Source organism: Leucopleurus acutus (genome assembly GCF_964270905.1).
Source record: "Leucopleurus acutus genome assembly, chromosome: 6".
Taxonomy (NCBI): Eukaryota; Metazoa; Chordata; class Mammalia; order Artiodactyla; family Delphinidae; genus Leucopleurus; species Leucopleurus acutus.
Window position 1 is genome coordinate 1,258,065 of NC_139149.1, and position 14,898 is coordinate 1,272,962.

Sequence of the window (14,898 nt, forward strand, 5' to 3'; positions counted from 1 at the left end):
TGCTCAGCGGAAAATCGGAGCCATCTTTGACACTACCCCCATTCTTTTAAGAAAATTGGCTTTCAGATGTCTGTTCCGTAATATTTGATACAAATACTGAATCAGCAGCATCTGCACATGATGAAGCATCAGTTAGTAAAACGCTTGCTTGTGGCCCACCAGCCAGCTGGAGATGGAGCGTTACCTGGGCCCCACACCCCCCGGGTTCCTCTCTCGTAACCCACGATGACTCCGCTTTCTAGCACACCCCACATCCAGGCCCAAGCAAGGCCTGTGGGCTCTGCCTTCAGAGCCACTGTCCTTATAACTCAGACAACCAATATCTCCCCAGGTCACTGCAGTTGTGCGCCATCCCCCAGATCTGCCCTCTGTACACTGGCAGAGTGACCCCTTTGTACTGTGAGCCCTGTCGCACCCCCCTTCTGCTCAAAACCCTCCAGGGCTGGCACTCACCTTCCTGCTGCTCCTTCAACAAGCCAGCCTCCTCCCTGCCAGGCCCGCGGCTCCCGCCCCTGCCCTCTGGCTGCCGTGGGCTCCCTCAGACCCTCATGTGGCATCCCATCCCTTCCTCAGAGAAGCAGGCCAGCAGCCCCCCGCCCTTCCCACCCCGCTCTATCCTGCCCCTCTGCTTTCTTTCCCTCTCTCACTAACGAGAGACAAAAGATACATTTATCTTCCCCCTTTACTTATTGTGTCTCCCAAGTAGGATGTAAACTCTGTGGGTTGTATCTTCGGCACCAGGCACAATGCTTGATGCATAACAGGGGCTTGCAGAGCTGTTGACTGAATGTGTGCGAGTGCGTAAATGGTGAAAACTCTGTGGAATGCAGGAATGAACGAATGAATGAAAGAATGAACGAACATACACGTGAGTAAGTGAAAGGTGGAGCCGGTGAGCTGCAAAGAAACGGGAGAATGGGGGCTTTCCTCTGAGGACCGCCAAGTCGCGGTTTCTGTATTGATTTTTCTCGTCCTGTGTGGCTGAGATGAGGGGCATCACTTGCTGACCTCATTTCTCAAGGTGGTTCTTGCTGGTCGCCACGCACAGTACTAGGAACTTGTTGCTTAGATTTGAAAAATCGGGGGTAACAGGCAGTGAAAAACGCTCGGCTGTGGTCCGTGAGGTCGTTCAGAAGACCAGATGAATCTCAGAACGAAGAATTCTCAAAATTAATTAAACCCTCCTTCGCAATGATCAGAGAAGGAGCGCGTGGCGGCGGCGGGTGGGAATCTGCGTCGGCGCGTCCCGGCTGGGTCTGGGGGCCGCGTTGGTGAGTGTCTTTGTCTCCTCCTCCAGGGCTGCCACCCAGGACTATGCGTGGCTAGGATGGAGACGTCCGCCTCAGCCACGGCCACGGACAAGAAAGAAGCCAAAAGTGGGATCCTGGAGGGCGTCGCTTTCCCCGACCCCGGCAGGAAGGCCTCGGCCCTCGCGGTGGCCACTGCGGCGGCCGCGGTAGCCACCCAAGGAGGTACTTTCTGTTCTGCATGGTTGGCGGGGGGTGTTTTTCATGAGCCCGTTCGGACTGAATGAGACGGGAGGCCGATGTCATCGGGCAGCCATGCGGGGTTTATGGGGGAGCAAGAGGGCGCCCCAGCTTTGGGGACCCCAGGCACCGGGATGGATGCCTGTGGGTGGATCTCGAAGGTCCAGCCACTCCCAATCGGGGGGTTTGGGCATCTCAGGCTCCAGCAGGAGAAGGGGAGGGGAGGCAAGGGAGGCTCGGGGCTGTGGGGCAGCCCTGGGGTGCATTCTGTCGGCACAGATGTGCCAAAGAGGCTGCTGGTTGCCTCTGGCCTGCCAAGGGCTATTTTGGAAAGTAATTGTCTCCTGATCCTTTCTGGCTGTAATTAGAGGGTCAGGTACAGAATTTAGCATCCTTAGGTGAATTTCTGGCCAACTTAATTATAACAGAAGGACCCCCGAGCCACAGCCTCTCATTTTACTGCCCCGAAGAGAAATAGTCTCTGGTTTCCACTGGTCCGTGCCAGCATCCCGTTGGGAAAGCTTGGCGGGAAGACGAGACCTCCCCTTGTGTCTGCGCGGTCCATCTGGAGGCCACAAAACTATTTCTGTCTCCGAGGAATGGAGAGACTTAGATTTCTTTTCTTCCCCTTTTTATTCAAGTGCATTTAGTCATGCCCTGTTGCTCTCGCCGCTGAAGCACAGCTCCCAGAGCAGCGGGGGAAATGCGCCTTCGCCGGGCTGGGGTGTGAGTGCCGGCCGCGCCACTCACATGTTGATGTCTGCAGGTCGCGGGGGGCTTTGTTCAAGTGCAGACCCCCAGTCGGTGAGTCGGGGTGAGGCTGAGTTTCTGAAATTCTAACCAGCGCTCGGATGATGCTGGGACAGCCGTCCACAGGCCGTGCTGGGTGCAGCTTAGGGCCAGAGTGCAGGGATTCGGAAGGACCCTCAGAGCGGGTAGGAGTCATTGTTTCCAAGAGCGAACTGGAGGCCCTCTGGTTCATTGTTACTACACTGTTTCTATTCCCCCCGCCACCACCCGTGATTCTCAGTTGGAGGTCGTTATCAGGATGTGCGGCCCAAGCCAGGACGGGGCGAGCCCAGGCCAACCTTCGGGTATTAGGCCTCCTGCTCTGCGTGACACCCCTTGACCCCCGTCCCTGCTAGGAGCCGGGCTCTCTAGGCCCTCCCTCTGTGAGGGTGGAGGAAGGAGCCAAAGCCCAGGGTGGACCACATGCAGGTGGTGTCGGGAGCCAGGGGATGGAAGGCCCAGGGTGGGGGTCTGGCGGTGGTCCCAGGGCTGGATTGTCCCGGGCCTGGCTGGGTCTGCACGTGGTCTGTTCCTTCTCCTGGGTCAGGGCCCACCCTGGCCTGTGGCGACACCTCAAGCTGTCCCTCTGCCTGATGCAGAGGCGCCTGAGTGGCCTCGGTGCCTCTCTGACCCGCCCCCTGGGCCCTCAGCTGTCCCCGCCGCGGCCTCTCCCTAGCCCCGACCCTAACCCTCTCTGGAGCCATCAGTGCATCGTGAGCTCCACGCAGCCCAATTCGCTGCCACGTCCCGTAGCCGAGAGCAGACTCGTGGTCATTAGAGAGAAATGAGGGCATGATTGGGAAGGAAGTCCTCTAGCATCAGACCTGGCTGTCAGCAATGGGGCAGTAATCTCAGATGCTTGAGGGGGTCTTGGTCTGGGGGGCAGGCCACAGGCCTACAGCTTGGGGTGCAGCCGCTCCCTGGAGGTGCCCGACCTCGCTCTACTCGCCCCCCAAGGATGCGGTCCTGCCCACCCCGCAGGCCCCGTCCCCTCCTTGCCCGACCCCAGAGGAGCGCTTGACTGGTGAGGTTCCTACACTGGGTGGATGTGGCCCTCAGCCCAGTCGCCCAGGACAGGTGGCACGTTGTCATCAGAGCGAGTTAGGTACGTCCCTTGCTCCCTGTAGCACTCCCTGGACAGCTCATTTGGGAAGGGCCGTCCTGCAGTCAGGGCAGAGCAGGTGGCATCTGGAGCGGGTCCCCTGGGGCTGGGGGACCGTGACGTCCGCGTCCTGCGGGTGGGGCAGGGTAGGCCGGTGGTGCAGCCCCGAGTCGCTGGCCTGGGTCCCCGTCGCAGCCCAGGCGCGGGCCCGGTGTGGCAGGCCGTTCCCTCCTCTGGGCCTCGGGGACGTTTGGCAGGTGTGAGTCCAAGTCTGTGTGATGTCGTGGCGCCGGATCTTGCCCCTGGGGGCAGGGGTGCTGTGAGCAAGCCTCCTCTTTCCCGCAGCAAACCGGAGTCCCAGACAGCCCCAAGGAGCCTCTGCTGCGGGCCCCTCTGCCCGCAGGGGCGTAGGCCTGTGGACAGGTGCGATGTGGCGCCCGGCAGCACAGGGGGCTCGTGCGTGTCCCCCACACGGAGGTCCTCTCAGGGCCAGGATGTTTGCGCTCCGCTCTGGAGCTCAGCGCTCGGCACCAGGCCTGGCAGGAGGCAGTGCCTGAGGGTCCCCTGTGGCCCTGAGTGACGTCAGGGGAGGGTGGCCTTGGTGAGGCGCTGGCCGGAGGCGGGGGGAGCTCAGCCCGCCGGCGTGGGGCTGGTGGGAAGGGCGGGGAGGCTGCACAGAGGCCTGGGAGAGGGGCAGTGCTGCCCGGTGCATGCTGGGCTGGGGCAGGGGTGCGGGGAGCTGAGAGCTGCCTGTCCAGGGCCCTGTCCCTGAGCTGTTTCTGGAAAAGATGGGGTAACCGTCCTGGTCTGCGAGGCCTGTTTGCTGAGGCAGGGGCAGGACTGAGGTCATTCCCTATGGCTGAGCGGGTGACCACTCACTCGGACACCTGGCCCTCCTGACACCCAGTTTATCCCTTCCGAGTCCACAAGATCGTCCCCATGATTCCGCACCGTGGTTTGCAACTTTCCCGGAAGGAAAGGATGGCTTACGCAAGCTCAGTGTTCCAGGGCCTGTTACACATCTGTCCAGAGTAGGGGGAGTCCTGTCTGAGGATGTCGGGGGCATGTGGTAAGGAATGCAAAAGGGCCAGACCCTGTGAACTGGTGAGGCAGTGATCACCCACCTCTGCAAGGTGCCCAGAGGTGGGAGGTACCCTGTCTTGCAGGCCAGCTTCTGACCCCTCATCTGCCCCCTGCCAAGTGCCACTGGTTCCAGGAGCTTCAATCCCATCCCTGGAATTGTAGGACTTTGGTTCTAAGACTGAGCATACCTTTAGGCAGAAAGATTTCATTTCTACATTATTTGTAACTGTGAACATTTGGAAACAACCGAAGTGTTCAGTGATAGGGGATCGATTAATCAAACTGTGGGACGGCTGTTGAATGGAACATTATGTAGACCCTGAAAATGTTAATCAAGACTTTATCATAAGGGGGGGATGTGTCTGTATTCTACTATTAAAGTGTAAAAAAGCAGGATGCAAATTATATCTCACCTCTGTTGTTACCAACCAGGGTTCTTGGCCTTCCCCAAGCAACTGAAATTGACTAGAGGCCAGACAGGAAATTCAGGCAAGGCTCTATCGGGGCCCTGCTGCAGCAGGGAGGGGGGAGACAGAAAAAGCAACAGGTTCCCTTGCTTGCTGTGGGGGCGAGCTTGTTCCTTATATGGAGTGAGGGTAGGGGTCTCCCAGGGGTCTGGCTGGGGTGGCTTAGGTGCTCTGCCCACCCCCTTGGTGGTGCTGCGTGCAGGGGGCATGCGCAGGACCCCCCTGTTGCTCCCAGCTCTTCAGAAGGGGCAGTTGGGTTTCTTTGGTCTTTTTGTATCTTGTTGTCCATAATTTGCCCCAGCTGGGCATGCACGCAGTTATTTTTAGTCCCTTACAGTTTCTTTGTATCTGTTGCTCCAGGAGACGTCTGTCCAGGTGCAGGCACCGCAGCAAAGGGTCCCAGGTCCCAGGTCCCAGCCTGTCCATCCCAACTTTATAGTTCATAGAGGTGCCCTTACCAGTGGTTGTCCAGATGTTGGGGCTCGGGGTGATGCACATTGCACATAGGAAACTCATCCCTTTGGTTCCTAAGGACCTTCAGCCTTCTAGAACCCACTGTTAGAATGTCAGTAAAGGGAACTGCCTGGCGGTCCGGTGATGAGGGCTCAGCGCTTTCACTGCTGGGGCCCCAGCTTCGATCCCTGGTCAGGGAACTAAGATCCCCCAAGCCGCGTGGCGTGGCCAAAAAAAAAGTAAGTCTGAGAGGCAGAGGTGCGCCGGACCCAGACTGTGCCGACTTGGGAGAGCCAAGTGTACACTCTCTCCTTCTGTCTCTGCCATCTGTGACCTTAGGTAGGTCACTTGACCTTGCCGTGGTCGCAGTATTTGCACCATGAAAATTGGCAAACCCATGGACATATATACACTACCAAGCATAAAGTGGATAGCTAGGGGGAAGCAGCCGCGTAGCACAGGGAGATCAGCTCGGTGCTTTGTGACCACCTGGAGGCGGGATAGGGAGGGTGGGAGGGAGGGATACGCAGGAGGGAAGAGATATGGGAACATATGTATATGTATAACTGATTCACTTTGTTATAAAGCGGAAACTAACACACCATTGTAAAGCAATTATACTCCAATAAAGATGTTAAAAAAAAAATTGGCAAACCCTACGCATCAGGGCTGCCTCAGCCCCCTCTCCTCTCCCAGAGCCTGTTGTTAAATTCCCCCCAGCACATGACCGATCATATCTGGAGACTCACTCAGCTTCCTTGGCCCTGTTCGGAATGAGAAAGGGAGTAAGGGTCCAGAGCGAGGAGGTGGGCGATGAAGGAGGTGGGCGTCCCTGGTGGCAAAGCTTGGAAAGGACACGCAGGGTGTCCTGGGTGTCGGGCTGGGGTGGGGGGGTGGCCGGCACGTCTAATTCATGGGCAGTCAGAGCCTCTCCGTGTGTAGGTGGGACCGAGATGAGGTGGGGCAGGGACTTGCCCAAGGCCACCTGCTGTTTCCACGGAGAGCGGGGTCTGGGGCTCAAGGCTCCTGCCTCTCCCACGCTGAGCATCTCCTTCCTGAATCTGCTTTGAGATCATGATTTTAGATTGTTCGTGGGTGATTTGGGTCTTAAAGCCCAGCCTGCCGGTACCGTGTGTGGGCGTCCAGCCTCTGCACCAGCCCTGGACAGGTCTCATCTGTCACCATCCTTGTCATTCCAACAGGCTAAGAGCGCCTGCTCCCCTCCAGCTCTTGGAGGTCTGGGGCTGTGACTTCTTTGCAGGAGGACCTTTTTAAAAGTCTCCTGGCTCGCCCGGCCTCATGAGGCTAGACGGGGTCGGGGCTGGGTGTTTCCACCGAGAGTCCCTACCTACCTGGCCATGATGTGCATCAGAAACACCTTTGCATTGCAGGGCTGTACCCAAGGGACAAGCGGTCCTGTGGCCAGACCAGATGGCAGAAGCCTTGGCCGGTGGGGGCTTTCCCAGCCTCTTGAGCTGTTGTGCTAACACTTGGGAGGCCATCAAGCAAACTTTAAAAACACATTTTGACCCAGAGCTATTTTTCCCTTTAATTTTTCACGTGGCGTAATTTTAAAGGTAATTTGATTCAGATGTTTCTCATTTTTTTTTACACTGAAACTTCCCTAATGCTGTTGTATTTCCCTCTTCAACAGTGGATTTTCTTTCCAAAAATATTTCCGAACCTCTCTGTGTGCTTCAGCTGAGCACAGAGACCAGCCACCCCACGCCTCCAGCGTGGGACCATCAGAGGGGCTGGGGCCATAAAGCTCAGAGCTGTGTCTCACCCCAGTGAGCTTTCCTTGTCCCCGAAGTCAAGACAGGCTTTAGCAGTCCTATGACACATCTGTGGTGAGTGCCCACCACGTCCTGGCCAGGGTGCTCCCAGGGTGGCCCCTTCATCAGCACCATCAGCATCCTCGGGACTTGGGCCCCACCCCAGACCTCCTGAAGCAGAGCCTGGGAGTGGGGCCTGGTGAGCCTGGGTGATTCTGATCACTCTTAAATGTTGGGCCCTCTGTGCCCTAGCAGTGGGAGGCACGGCAAGTCTTTCTACATGAAAAGTGGGACTTACACGCAGAGCGGCTGGGCAGAAATTACAGGCGACGTACAGCGTGCTCACACCTGCTTGGCATGGGCCTCTGGGGGGTAGGAGCTGCCTCTCTCCTTGTAGACAGTGTGGAGTCGTAGTCGGAAGCAGCCCAGCCTCTGGATCCAGACCACCTGCTTAAGGCCCAGCTCTGCTGACCTCAGGCAGGTCTGTGCCTCAGTTTCCACATCTGTAAAATGGGCACAATAGCGCTACCTGCTTCATAGCATTGTGGGAATTACCTGAGTTAGCACATGTAAGGTGCCGGGTACAAAGTGAGCTCCAAGTTAAGTGTTTGCTTTATTAACTATCACCAGTTTTCCTTTCCTAGGTCTGCAGGCTCTGCCTGACTTAGAAAGCCTCTCCTTCTCTGGTAACCCTCAGTAGTGGACCTCCTGAGGCCGGGCAGGTGGCGGGAAGCCTAGATTTCTGGTGTCTTCCTACTCGAGAAGGCGGAGGGAGTGCTGGGCTGGAAATCAGATGTGGGTGGTTCCTGTCCTGCTTGGCTCCCGTGGGGGGTCCTGGATCGGTGACCTTAGTGCGTCCCCGGCCTCATTAACTCAGCCTTGTGCACTGGAGGGTAGGACCAGATCAGAGGATCTGAAGCTTGGCCTCACCTTAGAATCTTGTGAGGAGACTATAATAAATGCAGACTCCCAGGCTGCCCAGACCTGCTGAAACAGAATCTCCCGTGCCGGGGCCTGGGCATGTGTATGTTTAACAGGCTTCCCAGGTCATTGGCCATGGCATGGACAAGACCCCTGGAGGTGGTGAACTGGTGGGAGTTGCAGCTGGTAGTCCTGGCAGGGTGGAGCCCTGCATGGCTGTCAGCACGGCACTCCCTTGCTACCTAAGGCCTCCGTATCACTCAGCTCCCCCTGGCCACCCCTTCGTCTTGTTCCCTGGCTGTTGGCTTCTTGGAAAGTTTCTTCAAAGTACATTTTTGCTCAGAGGGGAGGCATCCACCTCTGTCTCAGAATGCTGTGCAAATGCCAGAATATGGAAATCAGGTGGTGGGTGTTCTCGCTGTGATGCTCAGGCCAGGAAATCCCAAGTCACAAAGCCCCCACCCTGCCCTGTCCTCCTTCAGTACCTCAGTCCCTGGTGTGTCTGTTTCTGAGCCTCCCCCGTCCCCCACCCCGCCCCGATGCCCCTGTGGCAGGGTGCTGTTTGTTCACCGCTGCATCGCCAGCAAGGCAGACACACAGTAAGTGATTGCTGAGTGAGGGGAGCGAGGCTGGTGCCGTCACGCCAGCTGTGTGCCCAGTGGGCTGGGGTGGCCGGCTGCCCCTGAGGTCCCCTGGGACGGGGGTCCTTCGGGCCTGGCCTGCTCCTGGGCCCCGGCTCCCATCCCGAGGCTCCCTGGACGGCAGGGAGCTTGCTGTGTGGGCCAAGCCTCCTTGGCCACCTGAGCTGCCCAGCTGGGCCACACACTTGCTTTGGGCCCGAGGGTGCACTCACGTGTGACTAAGTGGCCAATTACTCTTATTTAAGTGATTTTCAGGATGGCTGTCGGTGCCGCTTCTGCGCTTGTTTTAAAGGCCCAGCCACACGGAACAACCGGTTCCCATAAGGCTTTTCCAGAAAGCAGAGCTCAGTTATCTGTGACAGCTCTGCACAGCCAGGAAGCAGGGTACAGCACAGTCACCTGGGCATTTTCAGGGTGGGTTCTGAATGACTTCTTGTTTTAAATTGAAGTGTAGTTGACTTACAATACTGTGTTCGTTTCAGCTGTACAGCAAAGTGATTCAGTTATACACGTACATATATATAACTCTTCTCAGATTTTTTTCCACTCTAGATTATTACAAGATACTGAATATTGTTCCCTGTGCTACACAGTAGGGCTTTGTTGTTCCTCTATTTTGTATACAGTAGTGTGTATCTGTTAATCTCCAATTTCAAACTTATTCCCCTCCCTCGAAATGACTCTTGATGACGATCTGGACGGTCTCTGGTGCCAGGGGCGTCCTGGAGGGTCGGGGTACCTGGGTAGAGGGTGAGGACTGGGGCTTCCTTCTGGCCACGATGGGGTGAAATGGGACAGCCTTTGAGAGTGGCTGGCAGAGCGCCTGCGTGGAGACCAAGTAAACGTTGGGGGCGTGGATCTGAGCCGGCTTTCCTCTTGCGCACGGTGGCCTCATGCTCGGCGCTGAGACCTCGTGCTCTAGAAGCCACTCAGAGCGGCTGCCACCCCGTGTCAGGCGGGACGCCCGCTTGCCCCGGTACAGCAGGCTTCTCCACTGCCCCCCACCCCCCCTTCTTGCCCTCGGCGTTCGAGGCCAGCCCGGGGTCTGCGCTCTGGCCGCTGCTCCTTGCCTTACGTTTGCACTTCGGACCCGCATCGCTGTGCCGTCTGCTGGCACGTGAGCTGCCCTGGCAGCATGAAGGAGTCCCAGGCACTGCTGTGGCTTCTGGTCTTGTTTGTCCCCGGGACATGGGCCCCGCCTCGAAGACGCAGCTTCATTTCTCCTGGCTTATTTGCATGTTAAACTGTTGCAGGTTTGGGGAAAGCTTCAGAGTCGTTTCCAGCGATGGAGCTGGAAGAAGCTTTAGCGATCATCTGGTTCGAATCCGTTCATTTTACAGATGCGGAGACTGAGGTCCAGACACTTGAAGCACAAAGGGTCACCAAGGGGCACCATTGGGACTGGAAACCGATTTCCCAGGCGCTGCCTATGGGTTGCGGGGGGAACCCAGCTGCTCCCCAGCCCTGCCCTCCTTCTGGCCGCAACCCCAGCTTCCCAAAAGGACGGTATTTATGTTAGAAACATTCTTCTGATGTTTGGTTCTGTCAAAACTAATTTTAGCATTTCTAAAGCTTGGTGAAAATACAGCCTCATTACTTTGATGTCAGCGCCTAGTTTACTGTTAGTATATTCTGGGGTTTATCATTTTAGGCATGTTTAACATGGCTGCACCAGGCACGCACTATTAAATCTGGCTTATTTTACATTCCTGTCCGGAATTATTTATTTGTAACAATTTCCTCTCTATCAGAAGACACAGCTAATGCTGCGTTTTAATGTGTTATTTACACACAAAATAACCTATTTGCAACTCAGTATGTGCCGGAGGGAGGATGGATGGGTCCCGGTTTCCTGCGTTCTGTTATATCGGAGTTTAACAATCTGGTTTGCTAATAGAACCATTTATCACTGGTGTGGGGAGGATAATTTATTTTATGTTTGTGGCCAGGTCTCACGGCATCTGATCTCGGGAACATTTGGAAGAAATGAGGGCAGGCCTGGTGTTCGGGGTGCCTGTGTGACCCCTGGCCTTCCTGAGGTGGCCAGGGGGCCTCGGGGTTCCCTCAGCTCACGTGTACCTCCCACGGATGGTTCTGGAGCTCCGATCAGAAATGTGATGGCAGAGCCACTGCCTCTGCCCTCTAGGGGCCCCAGGGTGAATCCTGCCCAGGGAGGCTCCTGGGGATGCGGCGTGAGAGCCGGGCCCGTAGGGATGCTCGGGGTTTCTCCAGGTGGGAAGAGGAAAGCGGGGTGGTCGTTGGTGGGGGAGCAGCATCAGAGCGGCTCCTCAGGGGCGCAAGGGCTTGGGGGGTCAGCGAGCTGGCCCACTTGCCTCTACTTTGGGGTGGGTGGCCTGAGCGGGGCTGCAGCCTCGGTGGCAGGTGGAGTGCTTAGACCTCCCTCTGCTCCCCAGGGCATCAGGGAGCCAGCCACAGACGCTGAAGGCAGGTCCCCGCTGTGTCAGATTGGCAGAGCTGGCTCGGAAGCTCAGCCTGCAGTGGGAAGGAGTCTTAGGCAGAGCGGCTGGTGGCAAGGGGTCCAGCAGCCAGGCGTGGCGGGATGGGCAGTGGCATCTGGGGACCAGGCAAGGAGGAGGCCTTCTGGCTACCCTGGCGTTAGACCCAGGGCTGGCCGGGGCACCCAGGTGGGTGTGTGGCCACTGGACCACGCGGGCTGAGGTCCTGTGGCTCCATCAGGGGTGTCCCCCTTTCGGCACACTGATGGGTGAGGGGGGGGGGGAAAGCAGTGCCTCTGAATGCGGACACCAGAAGGGGCAGATGGGGATGGGGTGAGAAGAGTCAAGAAGCAGGAGCCGTAGCGCTTGTCACTAAGAGCTTGGCCCATGGAGAAGCCAGACGCCTCGACTCTCGGCGCTGATGCGGCACTTGCCTGATGCCTGGGTGATCAGGAAAACTGCAGGGAAGGGGAGGCCCTGAAAGGGCCCTGCAGGCTGAGTCGGCCCTGGTAAGGCCACGGCCTGAAGCTGTGTGCCTTGTCTCAGCTGGGGTCCTGCTGGGAGCAGCTGCACACTCAGATCAGACGGCTGGGGAGAGGTTACCAGAGTGGTGTTTGCAAAGTGTGGCGGGGCTTAGAGCCAGCCACGGGGCTGGTGCACGGGGCACATAGCTCTGCGGCGGCCGGCGTGGTTGGGGGCCGGAGCTCAGGCTCGGACAGATGAGGTCTGAATCTCATCTGCTCTGCTGCTTTCCAGTTGGGTATCTTCTGCTGACCTGAACCCTGGTCTCCTCATCTTAAAAACAGACAAAGTACTTATCTTTTGAGGGCTGCAGGACAGATAACCAGTGTAAAGTGCTTAGATAGTACTTGGCATATGGTAGACATTCTGTAGGTAGTAGTTGCTATTAGTGTTTTTATTGCTGTTATTAGGATTATTCTAGAACTATTTCCCAGAGTAGCACGAGCGCTTCCAGTAGGTATCTGAGAGTGAAGGGATGAAGGAATGAATGCACAGGTATCTGAGCAGAGTCTTCACAGGAGGGGCAGTTTGCCCGTGATGTGCAAGGGGGATGGCATTCTAGCTGGAGGAATAGCATGTGCAAAGGTCCTGGGGTCTGAGATGGGCTCGGGGGGGCTGGGCCCGGCAGCCCCTTGGGGGAGGGGCTCCCTTCACTCCCCAGCAAAAGTCTCTGCATTGGGGCAGGGAAGCTCTGTGATGCTGTGTCCAGAGGCCCCGGCTCCATCTGTGTCCTCCAGCTGCTGCATAGCTGTGCGTGGACGCTGGAGATCCAGCCTGGCCTGACCCTGGACCCCCCTCCGAGTTCAGCCAGCCTCTCCTCCAGGGCAGGCAGGGAGGGAGGGGGCCGGAGGGGCTCCATCTTGAGAAACTGCCCTTGGCTCTTTCCCTGTGCCTGTGTGCTGGCTGGCACTGCTCCCAGCAGGCGTGGACCACCGGCTTGTGTTTGTGGGGAGCGGGGCGTCTGAAGCCCTGACACCAGACAGAGCAAGGCTCGTTTCCACATCTGACTTTGCATCCCATTTGAGCAGCCACATTTGAGAGGAGGGTTTGGGTCTGGTGTGGTGCTGGCGGTGGACAGCAGGCTTGAGCTTTGCGATCCCGGCTGTCCTGGAAATGAAGTCTCGTGCGTGCAGAGCAGGTGTGATGGCGGGCAAGGCAGGGTCGCGCCCTCTACTCCCCACCCTTAGTGTCACCTTGCCTCTGGGTTCGTGCAGAGGCCCACGTGGTCATTCATTCTTCTTTGTGACCTAGGTTCCCTGGTGCCAGTATCCTCCCCGGGGACAGCCTGTGGGCACCGGAGTACCAGGGCTGGGGCAGCTGAGTAGGGGTAGAAGAGGGTCATAAAGGGAAGCACAAATTACCAAAGATACACTTTGCTGCCTCTGCGAGTTCTGAGACTGGGCGCAGGTGGGACCTTTGTCCCGTTTCTGGTCCTGAGTCTGCCCATCGGTCACATTTCTCCAGACTGTGTTGGTGCCAAGGAAAACAACAGGTGCCTTCAGTCAGGTATGAGCGTGGGCTACCCTTGCCTGATGTGTGAAGTGGGGGTGACAGGGCTCACCTGGGTCTGCATGTGGGCGACAGGAGGCTGCTGTCATTATTCTCACGGGATGGTGACCTCACCTGCAGAAACTCCTGGCTGTGCCATTAGCGGCCAGAGCGGTGTGGTGCTTTCCAGCTGACCTCTGCCCACAGTGGTGCCCTTATGCCAGGCCCCCAGCTCTGCCAGCTCTGGGCTAACTATGGGATGGAAAACAGGGAGAGAGGCCTTAGGTATCTACCTAAGAGAATTGTTTTTGTTTTTGTTTTTTTGGTGGTACGTGGGCCTCTCACTGTTGTGGCCTCTCCCGTTGCGGAGCACAGGCTCCGGACGCGCAGGCTCAGCGGCCATGGCTCACGGGCCCAGCCGCTCCGCGGCATGTGGGATCTTCCCGGACCGGGGCACGAACCCGTGTCCCCTGCATCGGCAGGCGGACTCTCAACCACTGCACCACCAGGGAAGCCCTACCCAAGAGAATTGAAAGCATGTGTTCGTACAAACCCTGAGAAAACCATAATGCAAAAGGACACACGTTCCCCAATGTTCATTGCAGCGCTATTTACAATAGCCAGGACAGGGAAACAACCTAAATGTTCAACGACAGATGAATGGATAAAAAAGATGTGGTACATACATACAATGGAATATTACTTGGCCATAAAAAGGAACGATATTGTGTCATTTGTAGAGATGTGGATGGACCTAGAGTCTGTCATATAGAGTGAAGTAAGCCAGAAGGAGAAAACCAAACATTGTGTATTAATGAATATATGTGGAATCTAGAAAAATGGTACAGATGAACCTATTTGCAGGGCAGGAATAGAAATGCAGCCATAGAGAACAGACGTGTGGACACGGGGGAAGGGGATGGTGGGACGAATTGGGAGATTAGGGTAGACATATATACACTGCCATGCGTAAAATAGCTAGCTAATGGGAAGCTGCTGTATAGCACAGGGCGCTCAGCTCAGTGCTCGGTGACGAGCTACATGGGCAGGATGTGGGGTGGGGTGGAAGGGAGGTCCAAGAGGGAGGGGATATGTGTATACACATAGCTGATTCACTTCATTGTACAGCAGAAACTAACACAACATTGTAAAGCAATTGTACTCCAATAAAAAAAAACCTTGCATATAAATGCTTATGGCAACATTATTCGTAACAGCCCAAGATGGAAATAAATGTCTATTAGCTAATGAATGGATAAAATGTTGTCTATCCACACAATGGAATATTATTTGGCCATGAAAAGGAATGAAATACCGATACATGCTTCAACACGGACGAACCTTGCTAATAGTATGCTCAGTGAAAGAAGCCAGATGCAGAAGGCTGGGTATCGTAAGGTTTCCTTTGCATTAAGTGTTCCGAATGAGCAAATCCGTAGAGACGGAAGACAGATGAGTGGTCGCCAAGGGCGGAGGGGAGGAGGGAACGGGAGTGGCTGCTGATGGGTGCGGAGCTCCTTCTGGGGCGACGAGATGCTCCGGAATTAGATAGAGGTGAGGGTTGCACAGCACGGTGATTATACTAAAAACCACTGAGCTGTATGCTTTAAAAGGGTGAATTTTATGGTATGTGAATTACATCTCGGTTTTAAAAGAGAAGGAAGGAAGGAAGGGAGGGAGGAGGTGAGGAAGGAGGTAAAAGGGGGCGAGGGGG

The 14,898-nt window shown here is 56.4% G+C and overlaps 1 protein-coding gene across 1 annotated transcript in view; it reads left to right on the plus strand.

The window, feature by feature from the left end:
- Nucleotides 1–1,327: 1,327 nt before the first annotated feature.
- Nucleotides 1,328–14,898, plus strand: part of GLI2 (GLI family zinc finger 2) — a gene marked incomplete at both ends in the record, with an annotated part of 182,503 nt that continues 168,932 nt past the window's right edge. The window contains one exon of the mRNA XM_082841145.1: nucleotides 1,328–1,472. Coding sequence (XP_082697271.1) covers nucleotides 1,328–1,472 — 145 coding nt within the window. The remainder of the gene's footprint in view (nucleotides 1,473–14,898) is intronic.